An 18,692-nucleotide genomic window follows, 5' to 3' on the forward strand; every position below is an offset into this window, starting at 1 on the left:
CACCCAGCCGCCTGGCGCCTCTAGGTTCATTAAAATGTATTATTGCATTTATTAGCGAAATAAAGTCGAGTAAACTCGGTTGTTTCACGCACATAACGAGACGGCTGACCGGCGCTGCCGCCGTGAGGGAAGCCCCGCCCGCCCGCCAGGGGGCGTCCCGCAGAGCCAGTCCCGCGCATGCGCAGAGCCGCGGCCTAGCGCGGGTAGATGGCGGGAGTGGCGGCGCTGCGGGCGGAGGAGGAGCAGCCGGGCGGCACCGGGCGCGCCCGGGTAGGGCTGTGCGTGCTGTGCGGGCTGCCGGCGGCCGGTAAATCCACCCTGGCCCGCGCCCTGCGCCGCCGCCTGCCGCAGCGCCTGGGCTGGGCCTGCGCCCTCCTCACCTACGATGAACTCATCCCGCCGGAAGCCTTCGGCGCGCGCGAGGCGGAGGTGGAGTCGACGGGGCAGCCCCCATTGGTCAGTGCGATTTTTCCCTCCTTCCCGCTGCGCGGTCTCCGCTCTCATTGGCCAGCTGAGGCGCGTCGCTCATCAGCGTCACTGGTTGCTAGGTAGCGCGGCGCGTACCTCCGGTGGGGCTTCCCTGGTTCCGCGGGGAGCTGGGGCGGGTGCGCGGTCCCTCACCCCTCCGCTTTCCTCCGCAGCCGCCCCGCTGGAAGCAGAGCCGGCGCGACCTGCTGCAGTGCCTGGAGCGCGTCCTGCGGGCGCTGGTGACCGGGGAGCCGCTGTCAGCCCCGGCCACGGGCCCACGGGCCTGGGAGCGCTTCCTGGGCTGCTGCCGCGGGCAAGGGCTGCTCGCCCCGGCAGGGAGCCACGGAGAGGGACGTTCCTGGACACCGGCAGCCACGTCTGGGCCGCTCTACCTGATCTTGGATGACAATTTTTATTACCAGAGCATGAGGCACGAGGTGCACCAGCTGGCACGCAAGTGTAATTAATTAACTTCTTGGTCCTATGCATGAAAACCGTTGCAGCTTTGTTGGAAATTCAGTTTTCTTTAACTGCCTTTAAGTTAAGAGCAGCCAGAGGAGCCACAGAAATGATCCAAGGCTGGAACAGCTCTGCTGTGAGCATAGGCTGAGAGAGTTGGGGTGTTCAGCTGGAGAAGAGAAGCTCCAGGAAGACCTTATTGTGGCCTTTCCAGACTTAAAAGGGGCCCATAAGAAGGAAGGGGAAGACTGTTTATAGCACGGCCTGTTGTGATGGTTTTAAAGTAAAAGGGGGGAGATTCAGGCTGGACACGAGGAAAAAAATTTTGCCCCCTGAGGGTGGTGAGAGCCTGGCCCAGGTTGGCCAGAGAGGTGGTGGATGAACCATCCCTGGAGACATCCCAGGCCAGGCTGGACGGGGCTCTGAGCAACCTGAGCTGGTGAAGATGTCCCTGCTCATGGCAGGGGTGGCACTGGGGGAGTTTGGAATGTCCCTTCCAACCCAAACCATGCTGTGTTTCTGTGGTTCTAAGTATTCTTAAGTGCTAGATTCCTGCTGTATATACTACCATCAATTTCACTTTATTACTGTATTATTAGAAGTTGCTAGGCCACTTAAAGCCTTTCTTATGTATGTTGATCTCAGAAATTACTACATGAGCAGCCTTCAAGGTAAAATGGTTTGTATTCTTTTTAGGTTTGTATTCTTTTGAGGCTCAAAACTAGCACAGGAGTTCCCCATTCCTATAAAGCCTTTCTCATGCATGTTGCTCTCAGAAATTTTTACTTGAACAGTTTAAAGGTAAAATTGTCTGTTTATTTTCTTTTAGATTCCTTGGGCTTCTGCCAGTTATTTTTAGAGTGCCCACTTGAATGCTGCTTGCAGAGAAATCGTCTAAGAAGTCATCCATTACCTGACCAGACAATATATTTAATGGCAGAAAAAATAGAAATGCCAGACGTCAAGAAGAATGCTTGGGAGCAGAACAGCCTCATTCTGAAAAGTTTTGATTGCACTTCAGAGGATAAGTATGCAACTGGGTTGATGCTAGCGTTTTCAATAAGTTCCGTTTTCATAAATGGGTGGGTAGAAGCTTTTTACTGTATGTAAACAGTATGTAAAATTTATTCCATGGGGTGATTTTTGGAAGCCAGTCAGTTACACACAATACATGCCTGTTGGTGGGAACTCACAGCCAATGTTCTTGGCAGAGCTGACCTCAAACTAACTGCATTTCTAAATCATTGTTGAAAGATTATGTCAATTGTCTGAAACATTAAGACTGGAAATAACTGGCTGTAGTTTCAGTTGCAATTGTTTTTCATCTAACTAGCTGTATAAAGATTATTTCATTATTGCCTCAAATTTAAGTGAAAAGTTGGGTTGTTTTTCTGTGATGAGGTGTTATTACAAAATCAGTGAAACTGTTTGATTAATGTGTTTTACTCTTTTGTTTTTTTTTCCTTAGTGAGCAGATAATTAATTTGCTGGCCACTGCTTTGGAGAATCCATTGAAGCCAAATGAAGAGAACACTGAGCAAAAGGTAGCGCTGCTTGTCTCCACAATCACGGCTCTTTCAAATAACAGTGAATAAGTGAGTTAGTTATTCCTGAATTGTGTTCAGAACACGGGGATGACAGAAAATGAGAAATAGCTGGTTTTCTTCCTGATTGCAAAAACATACACAGAAGAGTTAATCCTATTTGAAATGGGTACTTCTGTCACCTTATTAAGTTAAACCACTGAACTACCATTAAGAATATGTGGTCTAAAGTGGTAAAAAGATTTTGAAGCTGTAACATGACACTGAGGAAAATAACGTTCACTTCTTAATGTCGCACTTACCTGTACCTGACAGTCGCTGCTCCTTAGAATCAGACTGTGCCAGTCACAGAGTTCCTGCTAACATGTTACTTGTTTTCAAAGAGTTCTTCAAAAATTGATGACAATCTAAATAAAATTTAACGTGTTTGCCTGTATTCTTCTTTCTGTTGGTCACTCTGGCTAGGAAGCAGATCGAGCAATCTGTGCAGCAAGTGCTGTCCATCAGGCCGATCAGACGTGCAGGCGCATCATCTCTCAGACAATGAAGGATGCAAAAGGTACGCGCAATATAATCCAGGTGCGAGCCTGCAATGTAAGATTAAACCGATAAAATTCCCTCGGGGTAAATTGTTACGGTATCCTGGCCCTGCAGGTGTGACTGAGGCCAATCTCCTTCACAACTCTTGTTGTGGTTTAACCCCACGCAGCAGCTAAGCCCCACATGGCTACTCACTCACTCTTCCTTGGTGGGGTAGGGGAGAAAATCAGAAGGGTGAAAGTGAGAATACTCATGAGTTGAGATAAAGACAGTTTAATAGGTAAAGCAAAAGCCCCACACATGCAAGCAGATGGGCTCCATCATGGGTAACAGTTACTTGGGGAAAGGCTGCACAGCAGTAACTGAAACATCCGTGGGTTATCAACACTGTTCTCAGCACAAATCCAAAACACAGCCTCATACTAGCTACTATGGAAAAAATTCACTCTATCCCAGGCAAAACCAGCACACTGGTCAAAATTATTTGTAGAATGTGAGCTAAAGTCTGTAAATTTTGTCTTGAAACATGAAGTTAAAAGTTCAACTCTCATTTTCTTTCAGATAAAAACATACTCCCAAGTGAGATGAAGAGCCTGGCAGAAGAACTCAACAAACTCAAAACAGAATTTTTGGAAGACTTGCGCCAAGGAAACAATTTGAAAAACCAAATTTGCACACAAAATCAATATTTTGACCCTGCTACAAGTGTAATTTCTTCATTCCAACATGAGGCAACTAATGCACTTAATAAATATATTTTTAAATAATGACATAGAGAACGTTGGTTGGCTTTTAAGAGTCCAGTGCTTAAAATGCCATGCTCTTTCAGCAGTACAGCTGCAAACATCTGAGAGGTACAGCTTGCTTCTTAAGAGGCTCATGCGTTCTCTAAATCCTCTTCCCGTATTATGGAAGAGAAATGAGTCTGTTTGAACATCAAGCTGACAACAAACCATCCTGAGATTTTAAATTTTACAGAATTGTAGGAAAGGTCAGCCTGGGAGAAACACCAAGAGTCATCTGGTCCCATTACCTGCTTATGGTGAGACTATCTTCAAGGTGGATCAGCCTTCTCAGAGCCTACTCCAGCTGAAGTTTTGAAGAGCATCTCGGATGGTGACCTGCTCTGCTCTGTCACACAAGCGTTTCCAGAAAACACGTGCCTGGGAAGGTATATAAACAAGAAATGAGTTTGGCATTTCAATCACAAGGTGTGTTAACAGACCTACAGCATCCAAAGTCAGGATGTCAGCACCCAAGTTTCATCCAAGTCCTGCTTGAGTTTCCCAAGTGCCTTCTTTAGATCAGGCTCTTGGCTTCTCTGCGAGTTTCCCTGACAGAATCTTTGCAAAGCACAATAAATTTGAGATGCAGTTAAATTAAGGTCCTTAAGAGTTGCACACATGTACACACACGTAGGATTAACTGCAGCATCCAAAGGAACTTAAAATTTGGTGCTGCCTTCAAAGTTGTTGACAACATACAGAGACATTCCATAGGCAGTAACAACCATGATAAAACCTGATTTCAGACATACAGACACTATTGATAATGAAATATGACTATGAGGAACCAAAGTACTTGGAAAATGACTGAATGTGAAAAATTAAAAGCAGAGAGGAATTAAAGAGTGTCCTGGTTCAGCTCTAAAATTAAGTATTTTCAAATTAAGCAGACTGAAACATAAATGCAGTGTTCCTTGCTTACCCAAAAGGTAAACTTACCTTCCTTACTTTAGGAGCAGTTCACTAGTTCCACGTGTTAAACCATGTGCAATTAAGAATTAACATGAGGCTTAATTAGAAAGTGTTATTTTATTCATATCTTACAAAAGCAAAGCTTCACAACATGAACTACACTTGATATAGTTATTTCAGAATTATCCTTGTCATCTGAAAACATTCACTACACAATAAAATTTATTTTACAACTCTAACAGCTTTCATTTTTTGCATACAAAATATGCTTTTTACACTGAAATACACATTATTAACAAAGCAGGTACTTACAAGCACATACACAAAGATTGCTCAATGAAAAATGCTTCAGCAGGGAATAGATTTCCTGCAGCAGAACATCCATTTGCTGTAGATTTTCAAAGAAGCTTAAAGTTATTAGAAAACTTGCCAGTGAAGACCTCTAAATTACATTCCCTTCGTCAAAAAGAAACAAAAACCAAACAAGCAACCCCACCTAAACATTCTGGAACAAAACAAATAGCAACAGATCATTTTGCTATGAAACACCATTGGAACATGTCTTCCAGCACAGAGTTTTATTTTAAAATGCCAATCAACATTTTATGTCAAAATCCTCTCCTAAACATTTTATCTGTGAAAAAAACCCCATTTATTATTACCTATTAGCTGCTTCATGGTTGGTTTAAGTATTAACCGAGATATCCACTAAGATCTTCAGCCCTAATATTTGCATGTTGGAATATTCAGTCTCAAAGTAACGTCTGTATTAAGAGCACTATAAATAGCGCATGTTAAAAATATCAACAACTCTATAAAATAATCATTTACAATAAAAACAAAAAACCCCACAAAGTTAATGTTTTGCAACTACAGAACTTAACAGAGTCAAGCTATGGAAAAAGCTCATTCCCAAACTTCCCTGTTAATAGGAGTTCAAATGCTAATCACCACCTTATGATATAAGGATTTGGGTTTCTAAAAAGAACATCAAAACCAGAAGTTAGTGCAGTGAAGCACATGGAGAACTCAATATGAGAAGACCAAATCCAGGACTCAATCCCAGTTCCTGACAAGGATTTGGACAAGGAGTTGTCAGGATCATACTCTAAAACAATTTTCCAGTACTAGTTCTGGTCTTTAAATTAAATAGTACGTACAAAATCATGAAAAAAACAATGTGAAAATATACCTTCCAAACCTACTCAGCAGACACAAGGAAATCGATATAGGCAGGGTACTGCTTGGCACAACTGAGCACACGGTATGAGGTTGAAAAATTAAGAATCCCAGTCTAGAGCAGTTATTTGGCAGGATCCACCCCGCACCTCTGGCTGTGGGATCGAGGGATCGACACCAAAGGCAGCAGCTGCCTAAGAACCCCCTGCAAACAGGAGCTTGCGCAAGGAAAGACGGACGAATATTTTTATCGCTGTTCAACAGTTCACAGACGTTCAAGTTTTTTTTTTTTTCCTTAAGTACTTCCAAGCAGAAACAATGATATTAAGTTAGCAGTATTAAAATACTTCTAAACAACAATTTGCAAGGTTTGAGGTTAGATGTTTTTTATCTAGTTCTATTATTAACAACATACTTTCCCTCACAACAAAAGATTCCCTCCTAGATGAGGGAATCAATCAGATCACACAGGCTTCATCTTGCTACCAGCTGCAGTCTGACTATTCTCCTATTTAAAATTTCATTCAGGGGCATCATGGCTCAAAAATCATTTTTCTAAATTGCCAAATCATGAGCCAACACAAAAAGAAAAATCATCTACGATGTTTACAGGCACTGCCAGTGAAAGTTTTAATGGATCAGAAACCACATGAATGGAACAGAAGGATGAAATCTCAAATATTTGCACACTTGGAGTTAATCTCATCCCAAGAGGGAGAAAGGCTGGAGCCGCAAGCTGAAGAGAACTCGGCTGTTGTGACTGGCATCATTCAGTGCTGGAAGGTGATTCAGAGAGCAGCACCAGTTCAGAGGCTTCCCTGGAGTTGCCAGAACCCAGGAATAGAAGTTTATGTCATCCAGCAAAAGGCAAGGAAAATGACCTCTAGAAATTACTAATTGTAATGGTCTTCAACTGTAACATCTGTAGTTCTAATACTATATTTTAGTCAAATGTAGATTTTAGAATGTCTCAATATGTGATCAAAAGAAAGTTACTGTTTCTACAGTATTCTTTGACTAGAAGAATCATGTATGTTACTAAACCTGTACAGAAGTAACCTCCAACTGGATTCCTGTTCAGTCAAACTTTAGTCCTTAAAATACAGGACTCTCAATGCACACAGAGTTGCGGTTTTGCTTATAAAATAAATTTTAAAGACTGTCATTAGGAAAATGGAAATTACATTCTGTTTTACAAATCCACTGAAATGGATTTGGAACCAGGCATGAAACCAAAAACATTTTTGGGAGGGATAGCATGTTATCATTCACCTTTACTACATTGGAAATACTTCAACAGTGTGTTTTTGACCTCGTTACTACAAGACTATGTGAAACCAAGAATCCAGTTCCTTCAACTGGTTACTTAAGCACAGAAAATTCAACAGTAGGCAGGTTAGGTAGACAGAAACATAATTGTTTCTCAATTTTCTAATTCATTAGAGTCAAAATTACTTCTAAATCTGAAATTCTCAGAAGGGTGTTATTTTCTGCATTGATCTTACAGTGAAGTCATTGTAAGTTTTTCCATTGGCTTTGGGAAGCTTTAGCTCCCGTAACAATATAAATTTGAAAAAGCCAAACATTTGCTATATGGATTCCAACCTCCAACTTGCAGAACATTCATAAAATCTTCCTACATTTAACAAAACACATTTGCTGCCATATTTTGCTGATAGTAGAAGGGGAAAACATAAGGAAACTTTAATTTGTCTAAAGTAAGACAAACTAAGGTAAAAGTGCATATCTAAATATGAGAAAAGTAACAGTTCTTCACTTTTTTGAAACACTACAAATTCCTATGTAGCACATTAAAAGCTTTAATTAATTTTGCTAGGATGTTTTCTTCAGGTTTATATTAAAGTGCCTGTCCGTTAACCTAGGTGCTTCTAAAGCAACACGTACAGTATAAAAAACCAATAAACATGTGCAATGGACTTCATGTACATCTGTAGTTACCATTTGCCACCTACAAACATTAATCATGATGACTCCAAATGCCTTTCCCCTTATTTCCAGCACACAAAAGGACAAAGAAATCTGGGGCAGGTGACAAGACAAACTGAGCTGAAGTTTACAATAAACTAGATATTACAACTTTCAAACATCCAGGCAACCTCCCTGTTGTAACTCGGCCCAAGATAAAACTGAGTGATTTTTAATTTGTAAACCTCTTGTTTGTTTCTCTTAGAACTTCTATCAGCAAGACAGAAATCTAACTGTGCAAATTTTAAATATCTGTACAAATTAGTTTAAGGCAGTTAAAACTTTTAGGGAATATATATTAGTTCTACAAACTCTTTATTATGCATGTTTAAAGAAAGACGTAAAATTTTGGTAAGCGTAGTTTAAAATAAGGTGTAATATTTATTTTTGTTTTGTACAACTAGTGAATAACAGGCTTTTTAACTCTTTCTTTTTTCCTACCAGCGTTTCATTCACAATAACCTGTTATCTGCTAGTTTTGTGATGAGTTTTAAATAGTTAGGTTAGTGTTTGAGTCCTACCATGAAGAGTTTAGAATATACTACGCAAAAAGTTATTATTAACCTTCGTCAGATTAAAGCAAATTTTACATCAAATGAATTTGTATGTGAAAGTTGCTTCTGTTCATTTTTCTAGTTTGGAGTAGCTGAGTTTTTAAGGATAAGTGTGTATCCAAAGTAACCACAGTCTTGCCTAGTAAATAGTCTGATAATTGCCTCCTATGTTTCAGGACACACACCCTGTTTCTATATTTGTAGAATGTTTATTAAGTGCAGGCAACTTAAATTTAGCAAAGAAAGCATATAAATGCATTCCAATATTCCAATTCTTATAGCACACTCTCAGCTTTTTTTGCAAGGCTACATATAAAATAACAACCACATCTTATACAAAATTTCCCTGGCAAGTTTTACGAAAACATAAATTTGCCTCTTTTGTTGAGTTGATTAATGTGAAGATTCCTTATGGGAACGTGCAAGCTCTCCTTCAGCAAGTACGAAAAATATACTGTAATATGTTAAAAAACTAAGTGAAAGCATGTTCTCAGTTAATGTTGACTATGTTGGCCTCTTGCAAAATGGCAAGCAAAGTCATACTTATTTTTACACTTACACCCACATATGTTGCACTGAAAAGGGTTTTCAAATCCATGACATCCCATGTGAATAGTATAAAGGATGTTGTCCGCAAAGTACATGTCACAGTGTTGGCAGTGATGCAGAAGCTGAGGGTCCTGAACGGGAAGGGTTGGAGCTGGAGTACTTGGCTGACTGTTACTGATGCTGGGAGTACTGGTGTGGGCGCTGCGGTCACTGCTGGGACCGGCCACAGGGCTGTAGTTCCTTTGATTGTGTGCGGGACGAGGCTCTGGGCTGGTTGGAGATGAATTCTGAGGAATATTTGCTGCCACAGCTGAAACGACCGCAGGCGCAGCAGGTTGCTGGATCATGAAAGGCTTTTCATCCTGACAGGAAACAACATCAGGAGAGGCTGGGTTTTGGTTTTCAGGTGGCAAACTGGATAATTGTCCGGCTAACGTGGAAAGCTGGTTTAAAGGATTATCTACCATGAGGTCTTGTGGATCTCTCGGCAACGCGCTGCTCTGGGTTGGTTTTGTCATGCTCTCATACGCTTCAGTCTGGATATTTGGGATTTCGTGAGTGAAGTCATTAAGGTAGTCTGGTTTCTGAACCACCATGGAAGGTGGACTCAAATTAATTAATGCTCTTCTGCTGTACCCCAAATTGCTGGTCTTCTTCTGCAAAACCCCCCACATTTTCTTGCTGCTTAAGGAAGACCTTGAACCTTTAACAGGCACCATTTTATGTTTGCGCCTGCGGTGGTGAGATAAGTTACTTCTGTCACTGCAGCGAAAGGAACACAATTCACATTTGTACGGTTTTTCACCAGTGTGCGACCGCATGTGAGCTTCCAGATGGCGTTCGTAAGCTGATGCAAAGGGACACAAATGGCATCTGTGCGGCTTCTCTCCTGGAAAATTAAAATAGATTATACTGTGGCATCTCTTAGAGTGCTTGAAAAAGGCTTTTCACGGAACAGAAAGTAGCTAACTCGGAGCTGCTGATCAAACAGTTCCCTTTCAGCTTCAGTCACTGCTAGTGGTGAGTTCGGTTGGGTATTTGGTGGAAGAGTGGAGTAAATTTAGACAACTCTGCCTCACCCAAGTGACAGTAAGCATAAAAAAATGTGACCAGAATTAGCATAATGGATAACCTGAGCAGTCCTGCCAAGGACTGAACGCAATGATGTTTACGTGGTGCTCTGAACTGGATCCAAACTCTACCTCACCTATAAAGCACAAAACCAGTTGACTACAGGAATGTCTGCACCAAAATGTAATAATTGTCCCAGCCCTGTCCCCTCCCAACTTCTCGTCTGCCCCCAGCCCACTCACTGGTGGGTGCTGTGAGCAGCAGCAAAGGCCTTGGCTCTGGGTAAGCCCAGCTCAGCCACAACCAGAACATCCCTGGGTTATCAACACTGTTCTCAGCACAAATCCAAAACACAGCCTCATAACTAGCTACTATGGAAAAAATCCACTCTATCCCAGTCAAAACCAGCAGACCATTTTGACCATCCCAGTCTGGAATCAGAGCCTGGGATACTGAATACAAGGTTATTTTTTCCCTTCATTACTGGCTCTTCAAGAGGAAAGTGAACAGTTTTTGTGCTACCTCTAAGCACCTTATTTGCACCAGCTGCAACTATCACTTCTCCATAAGCACGAGTATGTATTCAGATATATACATACACACACACATGTAAAGATCTGGAGATTTGGTACAAACAACGATGTAAAAAGACTGACAAATTCCCTGCATTCACAAAGAACTTGTCAATCTGAACAGGCTTACTTCATTCTAAACTGGTTTACATATGCTGAGATACAGATTTGCATCCCATGTTGCATGACCTTAATAAAGCACAGTTGGTAACTACTAATTATATTGCTGTCAGAATGAAGTTAAATCTGCTGCAAGTTGCACTTAATAACGGTTGCATGATTATGCCTGGGTCATAATTACTTTGGCAGATACTTGGCTGCACTTGCCTGCTAACCAGGATGTATTATCTGTTTACTTACATTGCTCTGAGGCTACTAGTCAGCTATCACTTCCCTATTTTAAAGCTGATTCAGTCACTCTCAGCCTTCACAGTCCACGTAATTCATCTCTTGGCCCTTTACCACGCTTCTAAGCAAAACAACACTCAGGTCTTGGATCTCCTTGGCCTTGAGCGAAAAAAAGACACAAGAAAAACAAACCAAAATAAAAAAAGAAACCCTTCTTTGTTCCAGAGTCCCCTGTCTCTGCCAAATAAACAAAGCAGGGCGTTCCAAAGAGCTGTTAAGGTAATGGCGAAATGGTGCTGCCATCAGGACAGCATGCAGTGTGGTACTAAAAGTAAGGATATTAAATATATTGTAAAAAGACAAAAGGGAAATTATACAAGAAAACAAAAAAGACCTCCGGCAGTCTGAGGTTCACATCTATATTACAAAACTGAACAGATTAATATCAGGAAATTAACTGTTACCACTGTACAGTTACTGGTATTTCATCAGGCATCAGACATGTTCGAACCAGTAATTTGGCTATAAAGCATTCACTGTGTGAAGGTATGTTCAAATTTCTGAAGCTCTTTGATGGGCAGCAGGCTGATATCCCCTGTATTCTTCTCTCACTGCTAATCAGCTTTCTGGAACAGAAATAATTCAGACTGCAAGATTCTGCAGTAGAGTTATGCGTGCCTTCAATTTGGCTACCTTTTCCTAGCACCTTTGGGAAAGTTTATTTGATCAAATGAGTCATGTATACACACTCTGATAACGGGAATACCTGCAGGAGCACTGAAACAATAGTCATCCCACATATAAAGCTGTGTTCCTGTGGTATAATGCTAAAAATATATACTACAACCACAAGAAACAACTCCAAATGCTAGCCAAGGCACAAACCCAAAGTATTACACTTTTGCCCTAAAAAATTAATTTGTGTAGCTTATGGAATGTTTGCTTCTCAATAATGACCACTGGCTCAGAGATGTTTGAGGACATTTCCCAGCTTCCCAATTGTTCTTGGAATCTTTCTTGCTTTTTTACATACTATGCTGCAACTACGCCCAGATGCTCATAATCTGCAGCAGGAATTTTTCTGCCAGGTCAAGCCACTTAGTGACCTCTACTCCCTGAAGTAGCAGCAGGGTAAGAAAGCATTCTGAAAACACAAAAGAACTGTTAACCTAAGATGTGAGAATAGACAAGACGCAGGCAACTTCCCAGGGTAAGCAAAGGAATGCTGACACTATACCAATACCCCCATTTTGCTACTTAAGGAAGACTTGATTTTTTGCTCTCTAGTATGTCTAAAATTTATGACATTTGATATTAAGTAACAACACATTGTTTCAGTCATTCTGCTTGAGGAACCCCGAGCACGCCAAAGCCATCAAAAAATATCTCAAGAATCGGCAAACACATAATACCAACATCTTCTAGCAGCAAATTATGCTTCCCGTCACAACTCTAGCAGTCCATCTGCTCATGTTGACAATTAGCCAGTAATAACTACAAGTTTTTAGATGGCAATAGCTATATGCTACTGAAAATACATGAAATTTTAAAACTGATGTGACTTCTGCAACTAAGTGCCATTTAAAAGTCATCCTAAATTACATAGTTCACTGTAGGACATCCGTAGCACTTTCTCCCACTACTTGACCATCACTCCACGAGCTCAGAAATAGCATCGCACAGAGTTAAGCTGTTAAAAGAAAATATCTTGCGTTGTCCACATACCGTATGAGGCAAATGGTAGGCGAAGCTGTAACTGCTTTATGAAAAAACAGAAACAAAAATGCTCCAAAACACACTGCTGCTTTGCAGATCTGCAGCAAGCCCATGGCATTAACTCTGTGTCAAATGCAGGAAGCACAAGCCACAGTAAACCACTAAGCAAAATATCCACTGGGAATCCAAAAACAGCAACAGCTACACACAGAGGCAGCTCGCGGTAGCACAAGAGAACAACTTACAAGATCTTCAGGGTCTGAACCTTAGAACTCTGCCTTCTAGTTGGTTGCCATTTTCTACACCATTACGCCTTGTCAAAACAAGCCAACACTGAGCTAACTTTCCCAAAATACATCCTGGGAGTTACTGTGGGGAAGCAACGGTTCACAGCAAAGCGAGAATCTGACTAAAAATATCTGTACCCAAACAGAGCTACAATTACACCCCAGTTACAACAATGCACTTCCTTCAAAGTGAGTCCCAGAATGCCACCTACCCAAGAGCACTGAAATTATACATTTAAAAGTTCAGGGACAGTCCACACCAGACTTGAAACCTGCAAAAACTTCCATTAGTTCGATTTTCTTTTTCTTATTGCTATAGTTAACAGTCATGAGGTCTTCTGTATCGGTGTAACATACTCAGCAGGCACCAAAGTCACACTTCACAAGGACTTTTCGTTTGGTTTCTCTCATTTGCCAAGAAATCCGAGCTGACTTCACGAACAGTTTAGAGTATTCTAACCTTATTGTGAGTTTTGCTTTTCAGCTTTATAAACCAAACAGAGGCAAATACTCTTAAACAAGCAACAGTAAGTATTTTTTCTTTTCATTACTGTTATTAATCACTTATTTGGTGATATGCCTTCACATGTGAATATTCTACCAATAAGAAAACTTTATACTTATTATGTTTAGTACTTCCACATATAGAACGTTGTACAAAACAGGAATATTTTCATAGCTAAACAACATAGGAAGAAAAGCCCCTATAAATCTCCATGCAGCAGCATGTCACGGAGGCACCCCGAGGTTAGTTTAAGGGACAACAGCGTCCACAACAATTGTTATTAAACCAGTGAGAAACAGGGTTTTCGCACTCCAAAAGTGACTTGAATACAGGTTCGGATATCAGTTGAGGAAAATTATTAAGAGGCAGCAACTAATAATTCAGGAGGTCCACAGTGTGCATGCACATGGCTTCACCCAAAACAATGCTGGAGCCGTCCCTGAGTCCGGGAGGAGTACACACTTGCCTGAACACGGTGTGGGATTATTTTAAAGGGATACACGTACTCGTATTGAGTACGGAAAGCGTACACTCGCAATCCTGCAAGGGTAAATTTATAATACACTCGCAATCCTGCGAGGAGAAATACACGCGCAAATGTGCACGGAATATTACAGGTGCTTATGTGGAAGCACGGGAGGGAAATACACTCGCGATTGTGCGAGGAAATAATTTATACACGTGCTCATGTGGAAGCACAGGAGGAAAAAGACACCCGCGATTATGCAAGGATTAATTTTACACGTGCTCGTATTGAGCACAGAAAGTACGCGTGCAAATGTGCACGGAAAGTTACACGTGCTTACGTGGAAGCACGAGAGGAAAATGCACCCGCAATTATGCGACGATTAATTTTACACGTGCTCATATTGAGCACAGAAAGTTACACGTGCAAATGTGCGTGGAAAGTAAATACACTCGCAATTCTGCGAGGAGAAATTTTACTCACACACATGGCGGCAAGACAAGCACAGTCTCCATCCCGGACGGGGGTCTCGGTGGCAGCATCTCGCCTGTGCTCCAAGAGATCCGCGACAATGGGCGGAGTCTCGACGAGAGTCCCATTTTTTATTGGCTGATCAGATCTGACTGTGGGCATTCCAGAAGCTTCTCTGCACCCTCACCCTGGCTGTGGGGTGCCCCTGAAACCTCCAAACATCCCCCACACTGGCCGCAGGCGCCCAGCGGCTCCCTGGCTCCTCGCTCCCTTCTTCTAATGGCCCTGGCCAGGGTGCTCTGGGGCCAAACAAAAGAAGCTGTCAGCCTCAAACAGCAGAGAGAGAAGGAAATGTGTACTCCTTCCATGATGAAGGAGGGAGGGGGAGACGGGGAGGTTTGCATCCTGCCACACAGCATGAACCATTTTCACATTTTTGACTGGCAAGGAAAAACTAAGAGGGCCTTTCAATCTACACTGACACTTTCATGCCACACTTCATTCCCATACATAGTTACTTCGAATTTAGCAGCCTCCAATAACAAATGTAAGTAGGAATTTGCATAATTTAAACAGGTACATGGCACACCTTTTAAAAAAAGTCTATTAAAAAAAAAAAAACAACAAACAAACAAAAACCAAAGCCCAGTTCTAATTGTTGAGCAACTTTAAGAACTATCACACTGCCTGAAGATCGTAATTCCTCACATAAAAAAATATAACATTGAGTTCATACCACACCACCTCACAGCAAAGTTCTGCAGAATATTTCATACCTGTATGGATTCTGATATGCTCGATGAGCCGTGCTGTTCCTTTGCTGGCATAGTTGCAGTATCGACACTTTAACTTTCCATCGAACGTCCTTTCAAACCCATCTACTAACATTCCTGAGTTTTCATCCAGTGAAACTTCAACAGAAGGATGATCCAGACCATTCTGATCACCTTCTGTCCCAGCTGTGAATAATACAACAGAGATTTCAGTCAAGAATCAGTGGGATGCTGCCTATCGTGCTATGAGAATATGCCAAATATCTTCTGCTTCTGTATGTCCTTGGTCATTAAACACACAGAATTAGAAGAACAAACCCTGATTAAAACAAAGGTACGTACGCATCTTTTCTGATGTGAAGATGACTATCAGAAATGCTTCTGTACAATTATCGTAGTTTGCATCATTATCTGCATGTGAACAGTGAAGGCAGTCTCTAAAAATAAAATTTGACAGCACCAAAATCAGCTTACCTCCCTGAAGAGTCTCTGCTTCCTTCTCTCCACTGACTGATCCAGAAATCATGTTTACATGCTGAGTCTGCTGCGTAAGATATTCCTGAAAATCTTTTACAAAGTCTAAAGGTTCTGGCTTCTTTTCACCCATATTCACTCTTCACTTTTACAACCTCTTGTGCCTAGAAGGAAAATATTTTCACATCACAGCTGCCACTGAATTCGAATGCATTCATAGAAACAAGCTTGGGTTTTGGTGATGGTGGTTTGGTTTTGTTTTAGTGAAGGATTACTTTCATCATACAGTATGACTCAACACACAAACTTGCAGCTATAAGACTATTAATTTTAGACCTTCTAATTAATTAAAGATCACTAAATACATATTACTGAGGAAATTGCTTTCAGCAACAGTAACATAAGGACAACATCAAATTGGATAAAATGACATAATAATCAAAATCAACACGACACTGTTTGACTTGCCTTTTGGATTTTTTTACATGGATCGTACCTGAATTTTAGTTCTCCGCTAAGTAGCAAACATGCTCCAAAACATACTCCCAACAGGTCAGACAGAAAGCACAGAGCACAGCTTCTTCACTTTCCCTGGAAGGAAAAAACAAAAGGAAATGTAAACCAATTATTCTTCCCAAACTCCATAAGGTGTAAGAAAAAATCTTGAAAAAATATATATGATAGAAAGACGGGCTCTAACACTCTATGGCTATAAGTTTTAATAAATTAATTACACTCTCAGCAAAACCTTTTCAAATATTGCATTTGCGTATCTCACCGAAAGACACTTCTATTTCACTGATCATTTGCGTAGTTTCTCTGGCAAACATGTGGCACCAAAAAATCCCAGAGTCAGCTATGGCGACTGTAATGATAGGAAACCAACTGAACGTTGCTGATCAGCAAAGATGGAAAGAAGCCTCACGGAAAGCAGTACTTCATAGTTCCCCCCACATTTTTGTTTCCTACCCTGCATAAAAATCTTAATCCACTTGATTATTTTATATTGAAATAATAAAAATATTCAGTAGAAGTCATTGGTAATGCTCTTTTCTGGGACTGTAAATGACAAACCTCTAGAGTCTCAATTTGCAATTATTTTGCGCAGATGGAATTTAGGATTCAGCTGGAAAGAGGGTAATGAGTCAGCCACATTATTATTCCTCCAGATTGTAATCAGTAATAATTTATAACGTTACATTTTCAATAAGTATATTTTTGTTTTCTAATAGCTACTAAACAAAACATTAGGTGACCTATAAAAACCCAAGTCCTGAGTTCAACACCATATTGAAACACATTTTCCTATACTTTCAAAATTATTTCCAAGCATTAGTTCATTTCTGACATCCAAATGAGTATGTTCTTTCACATCGTACCTAAATGTGCTCAACTACTGTCATTATTATCACCATTATGCTAGTTTTGAACACGTGGTTATTTGTCAATTTTGCCTACCCTCTTTCAGATGTCACCAGCCTCGTGTAGGCTTAAGTTAATTTGTGTTCCATATGTTGGTGTCTCCTGCAATAACACAAAGACATCAGGATATGAATTAAAGATATGGAAGAGATAAACAGGATGAGGTCATGTAGAGTCTTGACCAGGCCAACTTTCACCAAATTATAAGAAGAAGAAATAACAATTTAAAATGAAACCATTCTAAATGGTGAATGGTTCAACACAAAACCATGTTAAAAGTCCATGTTTTCACAGAAGAATCTGTGTATCCCTTTGTGTGAGGCACAAAAATTTATTTGATTAATTTTATAACTATATTTGATTTTAAAGAAAATCACACAGAATTTAAAGAGTCTGACTGGAGAAAAGACATTATTTGGGGGACTGACTGCGTAAAACTTCCTTTCTCTACCTCATCAATTTAATTTGAAACATCCTTTTTTTTTCTTATTTTTTAATGTCAATGTCAGTAAGTTGCCACAATTTAAGCACCACCTCAAACCTGTACATTTATATGCACAAAAGAACCTTTTGTAATTTTATGTGTTATTTTGTTATAGATATACAGCCAGCAGTTCTCCTTTTCAGGGAAGAGTGATATAGACCACACGCTTGTTACATCACTACTGCAAACTAGTAAATGCAATTTTTATTAGAAACATGAGCACACCAGCTCCTGTTTCATGCACTCAAATGGGCTGATTACACCAGATGTTCCTTAAGTTCTAATTACACAGAGTATTTTCTGCACAGACAACTGTATCTTCTCCAGCTTTAGACACCGATGGGTGGAATATTGGTTATTAATTTTCTACAAGGATACAAGTGCTGGATTTAACAGTAGTTACAGTGCTGGCGTGTATAAAGTTAAGAAGTGCCATAAGATGTGTGAGGATTTATATTTTGCCTAAAGAATTCCGCTAAAGAAAACAATTCGAGTAAAAGCAGTAGTTTAACAGACCCAGTAAGAACTCACAGAGTAATTATAAAAGAATAAAATGATTATGCACACAGGTATGCACCCCTTTTCAACGAGAAAAAAAAAAGGGGGTGGGGCAATGGATCTCTCTGCCTCGGTCTCACCTTTTACAGTGAAAATGACTTAAAATGAACACAAGGAAGGAGGAAGGATCCCAAACTGTACGCCGGCCCTTCCTGCTCCTTCTCAGGGAGTTTTGCGGGGGAAAGAGGCAGCGGCTGCCGGGCCGGGCCCCAGCACCTGTCACCTGCTCCGCCGCCCCCTTCCCGCGCAACGAACGACTCCCGAATTCCCTTCGGCTTCTCCGGCCCACACATGGGCGCGAAGCGACACCCCCGCGGGATCCCCCCCTATCCCACCGCCCCTCACGTCAAAGGGAGGCCCCAGCTGGGACCCCGCGGCCGCCGGGCAGGGGGTGTCGCGACTGCGGTCCCTCCCCCTGCCGCCCCAGGGGGGTGTGGGCCGCACTACCGCCAAGCCCCCTCACAGCGGGTTTACTCACCGCCGCCGCCCCTCACCGTCCGCCACCAACGCCGCCATGTTTGTTGTGCCTCCCGCGGCCCGGCCCGGCCCGGCCCACCGCAGTCTCGCGA

The 18,692-nt window shown here is 41.5% G+C and overlaps 2 protein-coding genes across 5 annotated transcripts; one reads left to right on the forward strand and one right to left on the reverse strand.

Moving 5' to 3' along the window:
* The first annotated feature begins 195 nt into the window (after nucleotides 1-195).
* Nucleotides 196-3,790, forward strand: PSTK (phosphoseryl-tRNA kinase). Of its 2 annotated transcripts, none has more exons than XM_065843649.2 (6): nucleotides 196-456; nucleotides 642-927; nucleotides 1,757-1,955; nucleotides 2,396-2,471; nucleotides 2,937-3,050; nucleotides 3,573-3,790. In XM_065843649.2, the coding sequence occupies exons 1-6, from the start codon at nucleotides 208-210 to the stop codon at nucleotides 3,597-3,599; spliced, it is 951 nt and encodes a 316-aa protein (XP_065699721.1). In that variant the 5' UTR covers nucleotides 196-207; the 3' UTR covers nucleotides 3,600-3,790. The 2 variants fall into 2 exon arrangements, with proteins under 2 accessions (XP_065699721.1, XP_065699720.1); XM_065843648.2 differs by having other exon boundaries at nucleotides 2,937-3,030.
* A 1,010-nt stretch (nucleotides 3,791-4,800) lies between these two features.
* IKZF5 (IKAROS family zinc finger 5) lies at nucleotides 4,801-18,675 on the reverse strand. 3 transcript variants are annotated; one of them, XM_065843775.2, is made up of 6 exons: nucleotides 18,602-18,675; nucleotides 17,118-17,183; nucleotides 16,156-16,250; nucleotides 15,660-15,823; nucleotides 15,189-15,371; nucleotides 4,801-9,865 (listed from the first exon to the last, which is right to left on the reverse strand). In XM_065843775.2, the coding sequence occupies exons 4-6, from the start codon at nucleotides 15,790-15,792 to the stop codon at nucleotides 8,922-8,924; spliced, it is 1,260 nt and encodes a 419-aa protein (XP_065699847.1). In that variant the 5' UTR covers nucleotides 15,793-15,823; nucleotides 16,156-16,250; nucleotides 17,118-17,183; nucleotides 18,602-18,675; the 3' UTR covers nucleotides 4,801-8,921. The 3 variants fall into 3 exon arrangements, with proteins under 3 accessions (XP_065699847.1, XP_065699846.1, XP_071668324.1); XM_065843774.2 differs by having other exon boundaries at nucleotides 16,128-16,250; XM_071812223.1 differs by lacking the exon at nucleotides 17,118-17,183 and having other exon boundaries at nucleotides 16,128-16,250; nucleotides 18,602-18,673.
* Nucleotides 18,676-18,692: the final 17 nt, after the last annotated feature.

The sequence above is a fragment of the Patagioenas fasciata genome, chromosome 8 (genome assembly GCF_037038585.1).
Source record: "Patagioenas fasciata isolate bPatFas1 chromosome 8, bPatFas1.hap1, whole genome shotgun sequence".
NCBI classification, from domain to species: domain Eukaryota; kingdom Metazoa; phylum Chordata; class Aves; order Columbiformes; family Columbidae; genus Patagioenas; species Patagioenas fasciata.